The sequence below is a fragment of the Pavona decussata genome, unplaced genomic scaffold (genome assembly GCF_977016875.1).
Source record: "Pavona decussata unplaced genomic scaffold, jaPavDecu1.1 SCAFFOLD_210, whole genome shotgun sequence".
NCBI classification, from domain to species: Eukaryota; Metazoa; Cnidaria; class Anthozoa; order Scleractinia; family Agariciidae; genus Pavona; species Pavona decussata.
Genome location: NW_028145615.1, coordinates 1,347,297 through 1,367,689, shown reverse-complemented (window position 1 = coordinate 1,367,689; position 20,393 = coordinate 1,347,297). Strand labels below are relative to the sequence as shown.

Sequence of the window (20,393 nt, the reverse complement as noted above, 5' to 3'; positions counted from 1 at the left end):
TTTGGATAGTAGTCTTGCCTGAACTGAGTTTCTCTCTCTCTCTTAGATTTCCTCGTTCGATTGTCGAGTGTTCGTTGCAAGCTTTTTTTTTTTTTTGGATTACATAGGTTACAGTCCTAAATATTTACATGTGGAAAACATAAAAGTCAATTTTCATTGACATCGAGGTCGAGCGAAAGGCTTAGGCGAGATTTTGTTTATTACATGGGACGAGCGTGCGTTGTGGTTTGACTGTGGTACAAGAATGAAGGTTCCCTTTGCATTGTGGGTAATGGCGGACTTTTTTGACGGGGAACACACCGTTCCTTTGTCAAAGAAAAATATTATGTCTAAAACCAACTCTTCATTTCCCCAATTCGAGCACGACATAGCTTGGCAAATGGGCCACAACTCACGGTTATACCGGCTTAACTAAAGTTTACCGTGGACAGGAATATTGAAGAGTTGCTGATAGACTTTCCGCCTGGATCGATCCACCAACCATCGCCAAAGCAATAGCGCTTAAAAGCTCTTTCCACGATGGAAGGATGGAAGACACGTTTCGTTTCTTTGAAAGGTGCCAGTGACTTGCGGGTATCCGGACTTAATGATGCCCTTTCTACCACCAGGCGGTCAAAAAAATCAACAATAACTAAGCTACATAAATACGGCATCGAACAGCTACGGATCTTCATTAACATAACCAAACCTTCCCGCCAAAAACGACACAATGGTCCTGCCAAATTATTCTTTTCCAGATTCCCTCTTCCTTTCAACTAGGCACACATAAGGATAACTAAGGCAGGTTTCACCATTTCTTTACACTTCCAAATGAGTAAGTCACCATTCAAATCTCAACTCTATTTTTTACTTGTAACTTTTGGACCCGGTTGTTCAAAGAGCAGATAACTCTATCCAGTGGATAAATCGCTATCCAGCAGATAAAATGTACTCCAACCAATACATTGATTCCACTGATTGGCGACTCATTCGCTGGGCAGTTATCCACTCTTTGTCAAATCAGATTGTGATAGGCAATTCATAATAGGTCAACTAAAGTTTTTATTCAATATAACAAATATAAAAAGTTTCTTTTACATGTCACAGGTCACAAATACAGCTCACTGTGATAATTGTATACAACCAAGCTAAACAGAGTTTCCTAGACTTAACCCCATACTGAAAAGCTAATATTTTGGTATTAGGGGATGCTTACACTCTTGCTTACATGCCAGTACAACATTGACCTGGGGAATGTGACCTGAAAAATGTACCTTTCCAACAATAAATGCATCTGTTGTTCATTCCCAACATAAAACAACCAAGCATAGTTATGCCCAGAATTTGTATGGTGTGGCAATTCATTAGTTCCTCACTACACTGCAGACTGCTCTGTTGTACCAAATGGTCTTAATTTTTGCAGAGCCTGAGAATGAAATTCTAAAGTGTGAATATCCAAACAAAAGGGAGCAAGCAGTACTTTCCCATACTATTATTTGCCAATCTGTACAAGGTGGTTCTAGAATCTGTGGAAATTGTAAAGTGGGCCCATTAAAATCACAGCTACTGAGCAATACGTTCCTGTGGCACTGTTTATTGGATAGTATCAAGTGATTCTAAATTTAGAGGTTGTTGATAAAATCCTTAAGTGCAACCATTTAAATAACAGCTACTGAGGAACACTTCCCTTTGTTGCTGTTTATTATGCTGCATCAAGTGGTTTTAATTGTTTGAGTCTGAACAAAATTCTAAAGTCTGACCAATTAAATATTTAGATCTGTAATGCAACAAGAGGAATTAGGGACTACCATAGAATACTCTGCAATACATGATATGAAACAACATGATAAATTAGGAGCTACAGTGATGGAAAATTCAGGAAAGGGGGTTATACTCAATACACAAGTAGAAATAGAAAATCTGTTTAAAGCTCTTGTACTCCCTGAGATCAATTATCCACTTCCAGTGTTTGGTGCTAGCATGACAGACTTAAATAGTATCCAATGCTTACTCAGGCAGTGTTTTAAAAGACATTTTATTTTAGAGCCAGTTGACATACAGTCAATTATATCGTAAGCGACAACCCTTGGGGCACAACAAAGTGGTTGCTTACGGTGGTCGCTTACGGGAAAGATCAACAAAATAAGCCTAATACTAGCTTGATTAATTTATTGCATAAAAATATTATATTAAATGTAAATTAGGAGAAACGAAGACTCGGAAAAAAATCCGAGTCCCAGATGTGACTCGGATATTACCTTAGAAGCTAAAATTAGGCAAATAGGAACTAATTAATTTGATTTTTGCACATCTTCTGATGAAAGTTTGTATAACATTTTGGAACAGATCACTGTAACAATTCCTGTTTACCATAAGTTCTAATATTTATAGACATCTCCTCCGTTTGTAATTTACAAACGATCATACGTGATTATGTTGGGTGGTGGCTTAACGGAAACAGAAAACAAAAGAATGTGTGTAATTTATGGCCTAAAAAGTGGTCGCGGTCCCTTGAGAAATTTTAGTGGTGTAAGCTTACGAGAGAGCTCTTGAAACAGTATTTAACTGAGAAACAAAACAGTTGTTTATGAAGTGGTTGCTAACAGGAGGTGGTTGCTTACGAGAAGTGCTCACTATGAGAGAGTTGACTGTATTATGCCACCATTTAAGCTTTTTAATAAAATAAAATAAAAAACACATGCATCCACCATATTCCTTTTTAAATTGCCAGGAATAAAAAAATCATCTAAATGGCTTTGATGTCAGTCAAGCCAAGTGCCTAGGGTAAATACTGAACATTATAAGAAGTTATTTTAATAGATTGGTTTCTTGATATAAATTAGTTCTTTTATGTAGATATTAGTTAACTGTTAGTTATTGTAAAGGAAAAATTATTGATGGATTTGTCTTCTTTCAGAGTACAAATGGTAGACCTGAGTTACTAACATGGAAGAAATCCTCACCTGCGGTAAGTCCAGTAAGAAAGGAGAGCAAGGTGTTGAAAAATAATAGTGAAAAGTGATCAGTGTTGATGAAGACATCACTTGTGTAGTGTGAGTTTTTCATGTGCTCCCTTGCAGCTGTCATGCTCTCAAGCAAACCTGAACTTGCTCCAGTGTTCTTGTAACAATGAACAGTTGTATGAAAAGGACTTATTGAAGTCAAGTTCAGTCTGTAACTCTACAAGTGATTGTCCTATCTGTTCAATTTTGAGAGTAATTATTAGTGAAGGTGGAAGTTTTGTACATATAAATAAATTATGATGACAGATTGATCTAGATGGCTTGAAGAACCTGCATTAAATATACACAATTCAAATTTTTTTAAAAAAATCTTCTGGACAAGGAAAAGACAACAATTTTGAGATACATGATACCAAAAAAATTATTCTGAGTACAGGTAATGACACCTGCTGTACATTACTTGTATGCACTATTCTGTAATCCTTGTTCCAATCCCAATGAAGAGAACAAAATTGCTGCTTTTACGTCCTTTTGGTAATCCTTGTTTCCTAATCATTGCTGATGGTAGCTAATAACATTCAAGAATTTTGATCTTGTCAGTCCTTAATGACCATTGTTGCACTTTGCTCAGTTCAGGTGATCATACTAAGGACTAAAAAAAACTCATCCAATAATCAAATGGTCATAAATTAGCAGTTCGATAGCATTTATTCCTTAAGATATATTTCTGCACATGACAGTTGTTTGGATCTAGATGTTAGTTACAAAGTGATAATGACAGAAATCTGTCAAAACATGTCTCACAGAACAAAAAATGTGATTCTCTTTTAAGTAAAAACATTGCTGTCATCCAACTCTTACTGTGCAGTTCCAAAAACAATATCCTTACTCATCCTAAGGAAGGTTTTTTTGTTTTGCACCACCCCCCCCCCCCTCCAATTAAATTACAGTTTATATCCATACTTGCTTCTAAAATTTTTCCTTTTTTAGACCACCGTCTGCCTAGAAAATTCAATGACCTTCCAAGAGGTGAGTAGGAATTTTTTTCTGAAACTGCATAATTATGTGTTCTACAACTCGTAGTGATTACCCTTCGCATTTGGCCAAGACATTTAAAAGGTAAGAATTGTTAATTTACTATTCTGATCTTCAAACTGGTAGACAAGAGGAATCCAGGTTATTATAATAAAGTGCTGACAACCTAAGCCCGGAAAGAATAAGTCTTAATTTATGACCACTGTATGGTAAACGCAAAAGTCAGTTGCTAATTAAATTGAGTAGTAATCAATTAAATTTATATTACTGTGTTCATTGTCACATAAATTATCATCAAATTTGCACGTTTTAGAAACATTTAATACACAAGACATCCTATTTGCATTAATGTATAAATAAAATAATTACAGCACTCATACTTTGACTACAACAGTTATGGCATAAAAAATATGCCTAAACATTTGTCAACAAGTTAAAGTCACTTTTTCGACACATACTTTACCATAAACAACAGAGTAAATTGTTCAAATACACCCCATCTGCTTATGGCTCTAAAACAAGCTCAATGATCCCATACAGCACTGCAGATAAAAATTTTTTGGCAAGATTGCAAAAAATTATTCAAAAGAGTTCAGAGCCACCTTAAATTTTGGAAAACTTATGGTGGAGAATTATTGTGAATTTAATTGGTGAAAAATTATTGTGCAGAAGAACACTTAGGTCACACTTAATGCGACCTACGGACACCGTCGATCTGGCTAAACAAGATGGCTTGGTTTACGGAATTCCCTATGAGTGCGGAATCTGCATCGGGGAAACAGGGAGATCTATGCATCAGACTACACCGTGAGAAAATGCTAATACACTTTTTATTATTGTATCTACCACAATGAACAACAACCTCTAAGAAATTACAAACAAGACACAATAAAATAATTTAAATTTGTTTACAAAGAAAAAGTTATGGGGGGACAGAAAAGAAACTTGAATGCTTGTTTTATTTCATTTTTTTTTATTAGCTTTATGTAACACTAACAATGCAATACTTACCACTACTAACACTAATTGTGATAATGTACAGTACTGAAGTACTTATAGTATATGCAGAGTGGCAGTGTACGAAGTTGACTTAATGACGAGGAAATCATAATGAAGCAATAAATTTAGAATGCTAATTTGAAAACTCACTATAAGAAACATACAACAGAACAATATTGAAATATGTCACTGTGGTAGGTTGAACTGCCAATTCAAAATAGAATCCTCCTTGCTGACATGAAAATCGGCGTTAGTATAATACAGAAGAGTACAAACAAATCACAACATCAAACACATAACTAATCCAAACATTGCAAGTGTTGCCCTGTCTTTATATCCAAGATCAGTTGAATAAATGTCTCCTTCAAGTTAATGCCTCCTTTGTAGGGTCAATTTTGGTCTTAAATTGTGATCTCTAATCAATCGTATGATTACAGACCAAATTGAACTCCACTCAGTTCAATTACCATTATTTATAGCAAATTCCAGCCAAATCTTGAAGTGAATCATTCTCCCATCTGGCACGTTGGATTTTTCCTGTTGAAGTGAAACTTTTTGCTTGCTTAACATTCTTAAATGAACAAAAAAATCAGCCGTGTAATAAAAGGAGTGTTAATTCTCCAAACAGGTAATATTCTTGTGATTTTGCTGACAAAACTAATGGCTGGTTTGCTGTTTTACGAGATATTTTTTTTGCAGTGACACACCATTTTTAACTCAATTAATACCACTAACTTCAGAGCAGTCTATTTGAACTGGGTTTTTTGGTCCATGTTCATTATTTCCCTTGGAGTTTTTGTTTTATTTTAGGATTTCCTTTGGAGTTTTATTTTCTAATTTTGTCCCATTTTGCTTCAATAAAGAAAATTCTATTCTTACCTAAAATAGTCAAACAAAATTAAGTCTCACAACACTGTTGGTCGGCATTAACTACTGACACGTTTTTCTTGCATGTATTTCTAATTATTTTAGCATTTATTTCTGTCATTCTTGACAATGAACAAACAGAAATTCTTTAAACAAATTATACAATATAATGGTAAATACTAAGACATGTGAGTAAATTTCACTGAAGGTCCTTGCAAAGTATGTTTGTTAAGAGGCTGTCTAACTAAGAATATTGGCCACGTTATTTGGATCAAAATTTTAATTTCCTTCAAAATTTCTCCACAAAAAAGGTTGATATGCAATAAAAGAAAACACAATTCTTTGGTTTTTATTCTGGATAATAGTCAAGATTTTGAGGCGAATGTCATCGATACCCGAAACCCTCATATTTACAAGGGCCTTTCATGAAGCCAACTGATTAACTTTCTTTCGCATGCTTCCTGCCTAGCATATATTTAGAATAGGAACATAAGAATTACATCAGTTATAGAAACCTCTTAATTTTCTTAAAACAGATGGTAAAATCAAACCAGAGTATGTCCAATTACTAAAATAACCGTCTCTTGAACAGGACATTGTCAACGCCATTTGCAAGAGCTGGGCTATTAGTGGCACAACAAAAAACGCGACTTTCTTAAAATTCTGACTTATTCTAAGAACCTCCAAAAATCTAATAAATTATTTCTATATTTTCAATGAAACTTGTGGATGAGTAGTCAAATGCACTGCACAGTCCTCTTGCATTTCAGTGAGACATTCTGTGGGAAAGTGCCCAGAAGCCAAGTCACAGTGTGTTGAAAACGCCAGTGAGGATTGTCATCTGGTATGTAATATGATTGCCCCAGAAAGCGGAGCTGAATAATTTATACAAAGCTGTTACCTCTCAGTATGGAGTGGAGCCTTCTTCGGATCTAGAAGCACTGATAACAGCCTGCAGAAATGCAAATACCTTGGGTTTCAGGACACAGATCTTTAGTATTTATATATTCAGGTATACCATTCCTGTATTAAATACCTGAATGCGTAAATACTAAGGATCTATGTCCTGGAAGAGGGTTACTAAATGAAACAAAGGTGTTTGAAATAATAATTTTAATAGAGTTTAAGTGGGGCGCTAATGTTAGAGGGACAGAGCGGGAAGGTGGTATTTGCTGGAATAAGAGAGGTAAAATAAATTAACCACTATGGTAAAAGTGTGTTCTCTGACAAAAGAGTACAGTACATTTAGGCTTTACCATCACCTTCCACACCCCAATCCAAAAAGTTCCATCGAGTGTCTTTGTAGCTTGTTGGTACTTCCTTATATGGCATTGATGATAGTTAACTTGGCTTCCTACCTGCAGGCATTCCTGGTAAACAATTTTTTCCTTCATATTAATGACAATGCAGAAACAAATATTTCTACTTTAATAAGTAAAGACACCAGTATATTACATTCTTGTATATATGACCAACCTTTCAGCACACATATATAGTACCTGTTGCAACTTTCACAAATAGGAGGCTCCTCTTCTGAAAAACTTTGCAGTCAGTCGCCTTCTCCAGGTTCTCCTTATGTTTCTTTTTTCTACATGTTGTAGAGATTGCTTAACCAAATTACACAAAAAACAAGGTAAATAACCATGTGCGTATGTAACACAAGGACTGTACTTTTTCGATCTAATTTCTACAGTGATACACTGTCAAGTCTGAATAATTGTGTGCTTCAAAAGTAGTATATATGGTACTTACAGGAGCCACTTGTACTATTTCACCTACAATGTGTAAATCTCCCTCGAAGTTTGAACTTGATTACGATAATTTTTCCTTCTTCAAGTTTTTCAACTTCCCTTTATGCTCAGGATATTGACACGTTCTGGGGGCCTGCCAAGGCTGTTTCTGTGTTTTGGGCTCACATTCATCTTTTTAACATTGCTTGCAACGACTAGGTCGATCTCAGTCACATTTTCGCGTGACAAGTGACATCTGCACACGAAGGTGATAACTAATTTCTTGCGTACATTCGCGGAGAAAAATTATTTCTTCTTCGCTTCTATTTGGCCCACAATACCTGTATAAGATTACAGAAAAAGAGATTTTTCTCTTTGGACATGGTCATACTAGCATATATTGCTTTGCAAGCATCTTTAAATCGATTGTCCATTTGACTTACGAAGTTTGTTGATGCGGTCAGCGGGAGTACTTTGAAAACCAGTAGGTACATCATGTCCCCATACATGACGAACCTACCTGAAAACAAACAAATATGGCGGCTGGTTCTTCAAACTTAATTGCTCCATTTTCTTTCTTCCTTTTGACGCTACTGGTGTATTCGTCAACTAGAATAAATGTTGATACGATGACCTGCACTCGCTCATCGGAATTCCTCAGAGACATTGAGTATTTTGGGAAAATGACAGTCGCACAAGACTAGGGAATTCGAGTCACAACAGTCGACCGATGGATTCCGATTCGGTGAGTCCTCACACTTTCTTGTGTATATAAATGTTAAACAATAGCCCGACAATAGTAATTAGTCACTATTTACAGAGGCATTGCCGCGTCAAATTCACTGCGGCTTTCGGTTGCTTTCGTATTTGCCGCGGTCGCGGTTTTCGTCCCACCGCGGTGAATTCGCGGCAATCACGATCGGCAAAGACGAGGTTTCACCGCGTGCAAAGGGTTTAATAGTTTCGAGCGGTACTGTACATTGTCATTTCTATTGTGCGTGAACATTAAATAAGCACTCATGTGATTGATAAAGATCTCTTTAGAACTGATTTCAGACAGGATAGAGGAAACTGGTTTAAATAATAGACAACCAAACTAGTTTTTCTTCACGGATTCGTGCATTGGTTGAGGTCACACTGGAGAAATTTAACCATGGTAAACTCAAGTTTACCATGGTTAATGGCACTGCAAGTGTGACCCCCAATTTTCAGTTTACCATGGTAAACCTAACTCTGGTAAGTTTCCCTGACAACAGCGGCAAGAACAAAGTTGACTTGACCCCAGATAAGAATCTAGTTACCAAAAAAAAAGAGGTGGGTACTTCTCTTGTCTATCTAAACTATGCTTATCTTGTTGACAGTTTGTCATCTTTTTGGACAAACGCAGTAATTACAATACATTTGTGGATTCATTTTTTATAAACATGAAATTTATTTTCCCGCTCATTCGCCCGTGTTTGAGTCCCTTTCAACGAGCTGGCAAATGAAGTCGAATGTTTCCTGTGTTACCCTGAAATGGTCTTTCCAAAGGGCTCGAAGGAGCCGGTTATTATACATTTCCTCAAACCATCCCTGTGGTCGAGGGTCTGCACGCTCTTCTTTTAATGTGTCTTTGCCGTCTACGGTTAATTAACGAAACCGCTGCACTTTCTTTGGTCCCAAGTTCTACATAGTTGTATGTAAGAGAAGGAAGCGAATTCTACGTGCTTGTCTAAGCAGCAGAATTAAAAGCAAAATGGGAGCAATTGAAAATACAACTCTCTCTTGTTGATCCATAATTTTATTATGCGCCAAGTCACAGTTCTGTAACTTACAGCCGATATGAACTCACGCGACATGTCAACATTTAGTGTACTTGTCACGTGTAAGTTTACTGATCATGCGAAAAAGTGCACATGGAAAGCGTCAAATCTATTTTTTTATGATTTTGACAGCTTTACTACGGTAAATAGGTGGTTGCGCAATTTACCTTGGTAAAGCAATGTTTACCATGGTAAAGCCTCTAGTGTGACCTCAGCCATTAGTCGTCGTTACACACACCTTGGGTTTGGGCCTTCCGGAGGGTAAATGGCTTGGGTTCGGTTTAGCTCAGGTTTCATTTTACCCTTGGGGATGCGGTTGCACAGTGAAAGAACTCCCGTGAGGGTAAAATATAATTAGATATGATTTCACACTGACCATGCATGCAGTTTGGTGGGAAATGTACAGATCGACATGCATGACACAAATCGAGATCTTGTAAGCTTAATTTCGGTGATTCTCCTGCTAATTATTCGACAGTCCTCCATAAATATAGCAATCCAACAGTTTTTTGCGAGAAGACAGCGAAGAAGGCGCAAAGAAATACCCGTTAGTAGGACTCTTCGGTTTGACTAGCGTTCCTATAAACAGATAAACAAAAAGATTACAACTTGATCAACTTCGAAACTGATAGTCTGAAGAGGGAACTCATGAAAATAAAGAAAGAAATACTCACAGTGATGCACGAAACCCTGCCATGTCACCTTGTGCTACCAGTACAGTAAGCGCGAAATTAGCCAAGCGTATCAGAGGTCAACTCAGAGCATAGCAGGCAATTTCCTGTGTTAGCTACGTTCTGCATGATGATTGGCCAAGCCACCTCAGGGAGCAGATAAACCGTAGTTTTCAGTTCAGGAACTGTCATGGGAAGTTTTTTTGTTCTCTTTGATGTATCCATGGAAATAACCCAAAGGCAGTTTCGGTCTGGGAAAAGCGGTTACACACAAAAACATCCTTACCCGTGGGAAAATGCTAGTTACCCATGGGTAAAAGGGCTAAGTGTAACCACAACTATTGTCATCATCTATCCCGATTTCTTGCCCTGAAAAATCAATAATTTCCGCCTCGCGCCATGAGAATGACAAACTTTCCGCTTCCCGCCCATTCCTAACCTGGCATCTTGCATCCCGCCTTCAAATTTTCTTTCATCTCGCATCCCGGCAGCGAAAAAAGGCTTATCCCGCATCCCGCTAATCCAATGTTAGGCCCTCGTCTGGTAAAGGGTTCAATTGTATTGTTAACTAGGATAATTGTACAGGCCCGCAAATGATCACCCGACCAGAAATGATCCCCAAATTGGACCACAAATGATCCTCAGCAGGGAAATGATCCCTAAATTGGACCGCAAATCATCCCTGATCGCCTTACCATAATTATAGAATGGAATGGACTTAAATTTTGACATTTTTGACTGCTTTGCATGCATTTTCACAGTTTGTGACATCAAGTAAGGAATAGACCCATGCCCCTTACTAGCTCGGTCATGGGACAGATGATGGCTAGATTTCGTAACTTTTACAGCCTTTAAAGAGTCAAGATTTGGTTGAAAAAGGCGCCAAATAGCGCAGTATGTTTCGAACAGGTGCAAAGATTTAAGAGAAAAAAAATTGGGGGATGAGGTGCACTCTAAGTGTGGGTGTTCTAACAGAATATGCAGTTTACCTCTAATGGAATCAGATTGTGCAGAAATTTAATGCTATGAAGATTTAATAATAGAAGGTATTCTTTCCTCAAGGGTCTAACTGCATACTAAAGTTCTGACAATTTATTTTGGAAACATCCGTAATAATGATTAACAAATCTTTCCTTTCACAGCCTACAGTTGCAGTACATCACATTTGTCTCCTACTTTACTGAATCATTATTCCACTTTAATTGGGATGTCAACAGAATATTTGTAATTGCCATGCTAAACTCAAGCTTTTAGTGATGTTGTATGAACATTTCACTTTCCAGATCAATGCTCTGAAACGTGTTCACCGTGATTCAATGGTTGGTCTCCTCAAAAAAAAGTTGAATTAACAGCTGGAACTTGCAGAAAAACAACTGAACCCAGTATGTGCCCTGAGTTTTGTTCACTACTAGAGAAATCCTTTTGACCAAGAATTAACTACAAACAAGTTCAAACAATAACGGCAAACTTAATAATAATAATAATAATAATAATAATAATAATAATAATAATAATTTCATATGTGTGGCCAACTCCAGAAATTGAACCCAAGTCATACTATCCCTGCTCTCCTAAAAGACATGAAAACCTTTTTCATTAATTGATTTTAATTATTTTGTCCAAAAGCGTAGATGTTGGTTTGGTAAAACATTGTTATGAGTCAGTGCGCATGCAATCTTCTGTTTTCAAAACTCAACATGCAGTGACAAAAGGCCAGTCTGCTGGCAGGGAATGTGTTGGTTATGTTTGATGCAGGTTCTCTTAAAGTTTTTCACAGAAACCAATGTTTCCAAATTTGATTTTGATCTGAATATGGCTCTCCTGCTGAAAAACATTCCATCCCTAGATCTTTTGAACCAAATTTAACTTTATTTGACTTTCAAACTCAAAACGTTATATCTGATGTGGAAGTTTGCTCAGATTAAAAGGATTTAAATTTCCAGTTGTAGATTATTGTTATTAGCATTACCCGGTATTTGTGGGCCTTAGCAATTCAGTTTTATATTAACATTGAGGTTTTAATAAACCTTCTGTCTGTATGTCTGTCTGTCTGTCTGTCTGTCTGTCTGTCTGTCTGTCTATCAAATTGTCATGGGCTAGGAAAATCTGTTCACTGTGGCTGAGTCCACTGTCTGCTGTATCGTGTAATTTTGCATGAGGTGTACAGTCTATTGATTCTTTTCCTTGTACCTTCTCTACGCAACTGCTATCAAATTAATCCGCATTGTATATTGGTTTTTTTTTTTCCTAGAAACAAGAGGAGCTGGAAAGATTGATGCGTCTATCACAGGAGGAAAAAATGTCCACGTTAAGTAAAACAATGTTTTTATGCCTTCAACATTTTAAGCTAGCTTTACAACACAACCTGTAACACCAATAGGGCATGGCTGGGAGGTAATTATTAGCTTCCAGCCATGTTTTAAGTATATCCTCCCCTTGCTCATGACAGAGAACGTTATTCCAGATATCATTGGTAATTGAAGTGTACTACAGTAACTGTTGTTTTTATCCCGTTGTGACAATGTAACCTTTGTTTTAGGAGAGCACTGTTAGTAGGGTTTTCGTTGCTCAGTATAACCTTCTTTTGATTTCTATTTTAAGGCTAATGAATGACTTAAACCCTTTGTTCAAGAAGGGCGCTAATGATTTCGCTTACAAGAACTTGCGTCCGGTTAGTAATCTCCAATTTCTGTCCAAGATTACTGAAAGAGTAGTATTTGACCAAGTATACGCCCATGTCATGAAAACGAACTGTTTCCCGAGTTGCAGTCGGCTTACAGGAAATCACATAGCACTGAGACGGCGCTGGTTAAGATAGTTAATGACATCTTACTTGACATGAACCGTCAACATGTGCCTTTGCTTGTATTACTTGACCTTAGCGTTGCGTTTGATACGGTCGACCATACCATTCTCGGCTCTTACGCCGTCTCGAGACATCGTTTGGTGTAACTGGAGATGCGCTCAAATGGATCGCCTCCTACCTGTCAGCTTGACCTCAACGTGTTATGATTGATGGTGTACTGTCTGATAGATTTGATTTGTCATTTGGGGTTCCCCAAGGGCCGTAAGGGCGTGGCTGATTGTTGATACACCCACTGTAAATTAAAGCTGAATGAAGATAAGTCTGAATTCATGTTCATTGGAACTCGCCAGCAACTTAGCAAAGTTAGAACTGACAGCCTTATGGTTGGTGACACGCAAGTAAAATCAGTCAGTGAAGCTACGAATTTGGGTGTCTGGTTCGATTCTAATTTCCAGTTTCGCAGCCATATAAACAAAACATGTCAATCAGCTCGCCACTTTCTCAACCAGTGCGGACAAAGCCCAAACCAATCGTGCCTTTCTTGCGAGAGTTTACCGAGGCTTGGCGCTGGTTACGCGATCTGCTTCGAATTATGAATAACGTTAGTTCGGATTGACCAGAGCAATTACGCCACTGCATTGGAAACAACTCTATTATAATGAACACTGTTACCTTTGATTAACTTACCATCGATTTCCCCTTAGATTGAACAGACTAAAGAAGCAACGCGTTTACCTTTACAGTCTACGCCAAGTAAAGGTAACTGATAGATTAACGGCTAACCACTTTATTTTCACGGAACTTCTACCTTCCCAGATGTCTCAATAATAGGTCCAAGAAACACCTTCTCCTAACATTACGTTGGGCTTCCTCCTAACATTACGTCGCGTCATGTAGCAATAGTACTGTCCAAGGTAGAGTCAATACTTTTTTTTTTTTTAAAGTTAAACTCTTTTTTTTTTAACAAATTTTATTCATTTAAGACAATACTTATAAGACAATACTTACAATACTTAACGTATAAGATAATACTTACAATACCAGGCCCGTAGCAAGGCTAAAATAACTGAGGGGGCTTAGCAAAATAGTTAAACAAAACTGCCCACCTCCCCCTCCCCCCCCCCCCCCTCGCCCCGTTACTAAAAAAAAACAACAGACTGATTAGGGAATACAGACTGATTGGGGAGTTTCTAAGATGCAAGGAGAACATAAAAAAACCCCAGTAGATTTAGTAAGTAAAACAATAACTTTGCACCTGTATCACCCATTTTGGTACATTTTTTTGCTGTTTCTTTTACGCGGACTACCACCTGAAGTTTCCTAATTTCACGTTTGAAGAAGGACGTAAACAAACGACGGCAAATTTTTCCTTCTCTTTTAAAGTTTGGCCTGAACCGGGCAGTCAGAATCCGACTGCTGGAGAATGTTTTCTCTAGCTCTTAAGAGGACATATTTGTGTGGCTTTCTACAACGCGCGAACACTAAATTGTTATAAACTAAGGAGGTCTAAGGACATTGTATTGCTGTAAATGAGCGGATGTCTTAGAAAACAAGTAGTTTATTTCAACAGCTTTTACGGCTTGAGATAGTTGATTTCGATCCATTTTGGTTTTTATTTCCGATTCACAAGGTAGAAATGCCTTTGATGCTGTTGTATCAGTAAAAACAAACTGTTCGCGGAGGAAATTGAAAAGTAGTAAACAACTTTTTAAAGGTTATGAAAAGGCACTTGCAGCGTCAGAGTTCAAGACTGATTGCTGCACATTAATTTGGTTTAATTATTATTTTTTGGCACATCGTTTTTTAACTATTCTGGGGGGGCTCAAGCCCCCCCTGCCCCTCCCCCTGCTACGGGCCTGCAATACTTATTAATATACTCACGTACAGTACTAACTAGTACTACACTAATACAATACTAACAATATTAACAATATAGTTATATTACTTACTAACCTTTTCTTGTGTTATACAATTCTTTTCTTTAGCAAACAAAAGAAACGAACGAACAAAAAAAAACTAAAAAACGTGAAGACGGACAAAAGTACACATATCTTCGTAGCCTTATAGCACAGGAGTCCACGTTTTCGTAAATTGCTTTAAGTTGTTATTTTTCGCAGCAATTGTTTGCAGAATAGTTAGTTTGTTTTTCAGACGTAAAAGAAAACCTTCAAAGTTTAAGTTGCCATTCCATACACTTGTAGTGAAAATGTGGTATTTAGCAATAATGAGAGAGTAGTTGAGGACAAGCCAGGTTTTTGATTTTTTATGCCAGCCGTAGAGGATCACGCTCTCGGATAAAGTTATTTTTTCTTGAAAGCTTTCTCGCCACCAGAGTCTAAACTGATTCCAAAAAGTCAAGGACACATGACATGTACACAGCATGTGGCTTAAAGACTGGCATTCGGAATTGCATAGGGGGCATATGTCAGTGTCTTTTATCCCAGCACGGAACAAGTTGGATTGCGTCGGGAAAATGTTGTGAATAATTTTAAATTGAAAGAAAATTAATTTTGGTTCTTTCAAAATTTGGAATGGAAGCATATAAACTTTTCGGATGTTGTCTTTAGTGAAGCCGTAATTTAAAATCTTGCTCTCAGCCGTTGGTATTGAGTAGCTATTACTTAGGATAATCGAATAAGCTGTTTTTGTTGATGGAAGTCGGGCGAATAGTTCTTCCTCATATGGGACTCCTCTCTGGACATCCGTATTTTGGATGCTTTTCTTCCAGTTTGCTGGGATAGTCTTTAATACGCCGTAATAGGTGGTAAAAGATACATTTAAGTTGAATTTTGCTTTTAGATTAGCCAGAGAGAGAAAAGTTTTGTCTCCGGCGAGTAAATCTTTGATGTATATTATTCCGTTAATGAGCCAGGAGTTATACAGGATTGGTTTTCCATCCAAGAGAATGTTACTGTTGTTCCAGATTATTTGGTTCTGTGCTGCTTTATCATTATCGGTTAAAAGCTTGAAATTTTGCCAGTAATTCAGAATTGTTCTGTAGAAATCAGGTAGATTTCCTAGGTCAAAGAATTTCATGTATACTGGCAGTGAGTAAAAAAACTGATTCCACCATGTTGGCTCAATGTGTGCTCAGGAATTATTTTCCATGCGGCGTGGTTATTTTCCGCAAATCTTTTAATCCAGGCTATTTTGAGTGACTTCTCCATAAGTTCAAAGTCAATCATTTTTAAACCGCCATACTTCCTTTCGGCAATAATAGTTTTCTTTTTTTATTTTGGCGGGTTTGCCGTCCCAAATAAAGTTGAAAATGATTCTGTTGATTCTCTCTACAGTACGTCTTGACATTGTTAATACAGAGGCGCTGTAAATTAGTTTAGACAAACCTAAGGTTTTTACAATGTTAATTTTTCCCATAAGAGTAAGATTTCTTCGCTTCCAGCAACTGAGGGTTTTTTCCAATTTATCTATCTTTTCCTCCAGATTAAGCATCCTAGCGCGTTCAGAATCATAAGTAAAGTATATTCCGAGGGCGAGAACAGGATCATCTGGCCACTTGAAGCCGAAGGGTTTTTCTTTGCGGTTTTTCCAGGTACCTAGCCACATAGCTTTGGTTTTGCTTGTATTAATTTCTAAGCCACTTACACATTTAAACTCTTTTAAAAGTTCTAATAATCTTAGCACTGAGTCGCTGTCACGTACTAGGCGGGCCGTTGTGTCATCCGCATACTGAGTAATTTTAATTTCTTTTGGGCCTACGTTAATGCCTTTGATACTCGGGTCTTTTTTTAACGCCCTGGCAAAAAGTTCAATTCCGATAACGAAAAGAAGGCCTGACAAGGGGCAACCTTGCCTAACTCCTCGTCCGAGAAGAAAGAATTCGGATGCATGACCGTTATGTAAGACGCAACTGGATACTTGGTTGTATATTATTTGAAACCAACTTAGCAATACTGAAGCTTCGCTCTGCTAAACGAATTGAAAGATAAGATGCCAGTAAGAGAACACGGCGTTAATGTTTAAGTATTTTTGCCCTCGATGTCTTACAGATCCAACAGCCAGAAAGAATGCAGAAGCAGAAGATCAGAATTATATGGATTCCTTTCTAGGGAATCTTCACCATAGGACTCAAGCGATACCTGGAACGCCTGCTACTAAACGTTTGAAGGTACTCCTCTCTTACCATGGGGGTTAGGAAAATAAAAGGTTGAGGAAACGGGAGGAAAGGTGGGGTGGAGTTATGCAATATTACATTTTTTTTTTTTTAAACTTGTATAACTCAATTTCAGGCATTCGATTGGCTTAGTGGCCATGCCTTATAGGTAGCGACCATTAAATTGTCTTCTGGTTGTTCTTGAAAGGCAAAATTAGCAAGATCGAGCAATATTTCTTCGTTGTTTTTAATAAAACAATTATTCCACTCACGCTTGTTGGATATGAAATGATTATAGCCAACTCGGCCATACGCGCCTCGTTAGCTATCTATCATCAAATATCCAACTCTCGCTCGTGGAATAATTGTTAAATATGGTACAAAAGCAAAATCGAATAGAGGCAGAACCTGCCGAAGAATCTCGGGGGAAAGGGGGAAGGAAATGACAATTCCAACCACAACCAAAAAAATTTTGTTGCAATTTTGTTGTTGTTGTTGTTGTTGTTTGTTTGTTTGTTTGTTTTCAATATATATACTGTAATCACTGAAGCACATTTTTCTATTAATATGTCAACCCCTGAAGCTCGGAGTACCGATTTCGTGGATCTAACTCTCGATGAAAGATTTCCTTATATCCGAAAGACTCCTCACAACCATCAGGTTGATGGATGTCAAGTGAACAAAGAGATTGATGAGTCTGTGACAAAAAGCAATCCTGTACCGATTTCGTGGATCTAACTCTCGGTGAAAGATTTGGTTATACCTGAAAGACTCCTTACAACCATCAGGCCTCGGTTGTTCAAAGAGCGGATAACTTTATCCAGTGGATAAATCACTATCCAGTGGATAAAATGCACTTCAACCAATACATTTTATCCGCCAGATAGTGTCTTATCCGCTGGATAAAGTTATCCATTCTTTGAGCAACTGGGGCCAGGTCGATGGATGTCAAGTGAAGAAAGCCGGATTGATGAGTCTGTGACAAAAAGCAATCCTGGAAAAGCTGGGAAGAAATTTACTGGCACAAAAGACGAGTGGAAGAACAACAGGAAGTGGCAGTAGATTTAACGAACGATGATGGTACATCTGTGGTATTTTCGTACATTTTAACCATTACCTAAGGCTTTAAGTAGGATACAAACTGCAACAGCTTGGCACTGATAAAAACGATGGTGGCGTCCACTTACTTTCATAAAAATAAGGATTTACAAATGTGATTACAAGTGGTGTTCATGTTTGTTTTTTTTTTAACTGTACTTTTAGTCATTGTGCCTAAGAGTGACCGACATTTATTTTCTCCTTATAGTAACACTGTTCAATCAGACATAAAGGTGGTGAGAAAAAAGAAAATGATCAATAAGTGAAAAAGGTCTTAATTTTTAAACAAATTCTCCTCATCTGTACCATAGGAAATGTACGGAGAACAGTGTGAAATGTTGCAAGCTGATATTAGAGTTTAAAGGGTTAAGACAATTAAAAGTATATAACCGTCTCGCCACTGAAATGAACATCCTCAGAAAAAAAGAAAACTTTATTTGAAACGCACGTAGTATATTATTATTAACAAAAACCATAATTCCTAATATATTCGTTGTCCAGAATCATCATCACCATCATCATCATTATCATCGGCGTCATGTTCATCATCATCATCATCATCATCATCATTATCATCATCATCATCATCATCCCACTCACTTCCGTCAATGGAGGCTGTGCCATATTGTAAGCTGGTTTATCCCAATCGTCGATCAGTTATGACGACATAATCCATCGCTTGTTCAAAACAATCAGTTCTACGCTTTGTTTTATTTCATTAGATTGCTTTGATGATGAGCTGCCTTGCTTTAGTGTTGACGAGTTGTGGAATGATGACGACCTAGCCTTGACCCTGAGCGATGATGCCTCTTTTGCTGGCCATGTTAGCTACTCACAGCAAAAGGAGCAGGATCTGTGCCACTCAAACTACTTCAAAACTATTGCCCCGGAGAAATGTCAGAGAGACTCCTTTGAGGTCAAACGGGCTCTTCCCAGAAGGTCGCAATTTATAATAGGATCTCAGGTGAAAAACGCACAGGCAACCTCCTCCCCTAGCGTTGATGATGACTTTGAACAACCAAATGACTGTACGGAGAACCCTCGAAAAATGTCACTTCTTTTGTCGCCCAACTAGCCACCTCAGGAGTAAAAGATCTTGATGTAGCAAACCACTCTGGGAACCCTAGGCGAATTTCCCGTGTTTTGCCACAACCACCAAACTCCCCTGGTTCCGATGATTTTGAGCCAACAATCCGCGCAGGTTGTGCAAGGCGTGCAAGCAAAGAACAATGGTAGGTCCCACAGAGGATAGAGCAAACCGAAGTAATACTGGAACAGGTCATCAGTATGACAGATGGAGTTCAGTTACAAAGGAGTTTCTATTGGATGAATTTGAGAGCGAAAACTAGGGCATTTTCTCGGATAATGCAAAAATATTTCAGAGATTAATTCCAGTACCAGTCAGAAACGTCCCACGGACGTTAGAGGTGGGATAAGCTCTACCAGCTTGGATCTATTGGTGATGCAAGACAGAAAAGATGAAAATAGAATTTGCTTGAAAGAAAACAGCGTTCCTGTAGTTGATGTTGATGTCAGTACAGATGGATCGCCACAGAGGTAGTTTGGTCGATGTAAAGCTTAAGTAGACTACATTCCATGCATCTCCTCTTGTTTTAGAGGATTTGTAGTTGAGCAGGATGGTATAGATTGGCCAGCGGTGAGAGCACTCTCCTCGCAACCAAGTGGCCTGTAATCGATTGCTGGACTCGCTGTCTTAGGTTGCGTTCGATTGACCGCATTTCGGAATAGGAGTGATCGAATTTTCTAGTAGTCATTGTATGTATTCCTATTCCGGAATAGGGTCAATCGAACGCACCCTCAATTAGTTGATATATAGATTTGTTTTTTTTTTCCCTCGTTCTTTTTTCGAGAGGTTTTCTCCCGATTTTTCTGCTCCTTGAAAAAATACTTATTCCAATTAAACATGGATAGAATTCCCAGTTTTCACTCCGTGTAAGATTCCGTTGACACTTACGTTAAGTGCGTCAGTCAAAGTCACTGAGAGAAGGTGAAGTCAACGCGCATGCAACAATCGCCTGCTCTTCTCGCTAAAATATCCCTAAAAATAAAAGGAACTCCTTGTAGTCTATATACTCTTACTTTGCCAGTAATAATCTAGTAGTGCTTTATCCTATGAATAATGACTATTCATGTGAGTTCTTATTTTCTTCGTTTCAGTGATTTTCCTTCTTCTGTCTTCTGTTCCAAATCGTTTAAGAGGTAAGTGAAAAGTCAGCATCAGAAGCAACACCTCCAGCCCTAGAGCAGTTTTTAAAGTAATATATCAACACGAGGAAAAGTGTTTCACCCCATTTGCAAACACTGAGAAGTT

At 37.9% G+C, this 20,393-nt stretch overlaps 1 protein-coding gene and 1 long non-coding RNA gene across 12 annotated transcripts; one reads left to right on the top strand and one right to left on the bottom strand.

Moving 5' to 3' along the window:
• Positions 1-281: 281 nt before the first annotated feature.
• On the top strand, positions 282-19,517 carry LOC146460650 (uncharacterized). Of its 11 annotated transcripts, XM_085088043.1 has the most exons (10): positions 2,938-2,947; positions 3,933-3,971; positions 6,614-6,687; positions 8,187-8,318; positions 11,330-11,428; positions 12,298-12,717; positions 13,557-13,611; positions 16,294-16,402; positions 16,860-16,978; positions 18,784-19,517. In XM_085088043.1, exons 6-10 carry the CDS (start codon positions 12,689-12,691, stop codon positions 18,844-18,846), a joined length of 375 nt encoding a protein of 124 aa, XP_084944169.1. In that variant the 5' UTR covers positions 2,938-2,947; positions 3,933-3,971; positions 6,614-6,687; positions 8,187-8,318; positions 11,330-11,428; positions 12,298-12,688; the 3' UTR covers positions 18,847-19,517. The 11 variants fall into 11 exon arrangements, 9 of the variants coding, with proteins under 9 accessions (XP_084944165.1, XP_084944167.1, XP_084944166.1 ...); XR_014857594.1 differs by lacking the exons at positions 6,614-6,687; positions 8,187-8,318; positions 11,330-11,428; positions 18,784-19,517 and adding an exon at positions 282-814 and having other exon boundaries at positions 2,897-2,947; positions 12,298-12,358; positions 12,648-12,717; positions 16,860-16,889; XM_085088039.1 differs by lacking the exons at positions 6,614-6,687; positions 8,187-8,318; positions 11,330-11,428 and adding an exon at positions 282-814 and having other exon boundaries at positions 2,897-2,947; positions 12,298-12,358.
• LOC146460651 (uncharacterized) lies at positions 12,867-17,625 on the bottom strand. The gene is made up of 3 exons (XR_014857599.1): positions 17,539-17,625; positions 16,858-16,986; positions 12,867-13,615 (listed from the first exon to the last, which is right to left on the bottom strand). It is a non-coding gene; the product is annotated as an uncharacterized LOC146460651 (long non-coding RNA).
• Positions 19,518-20,393: the final 876 nt, after the last annotated feature.

What these genes read in the sequence shown, in the direction of transcription:
- LOC146460650 (XM_085088039.1), top strand. Translation starts at nt 2,926, where the DNA reads ATGGAAGAAATCCTCACCTGCG. An exon ending in TTTCTTTGCGGTTTTTCCAG is followed by an intron (nt 16,403 to 16,859) that starts GTACCTAGCCAC and finishes GATGTCTTACAG; the next exon opens with ATCCAACAGCCAGAAAGAAT. An exon ending in CTGCTACTAAACGTTTGAAG is followed by an intron (nt 16,979 to 18,783) that starts GTACTCCTCTCT and finishes TTATTTCATTAG; the next exon opens with ATTGCTTTGATGATGAGCTG.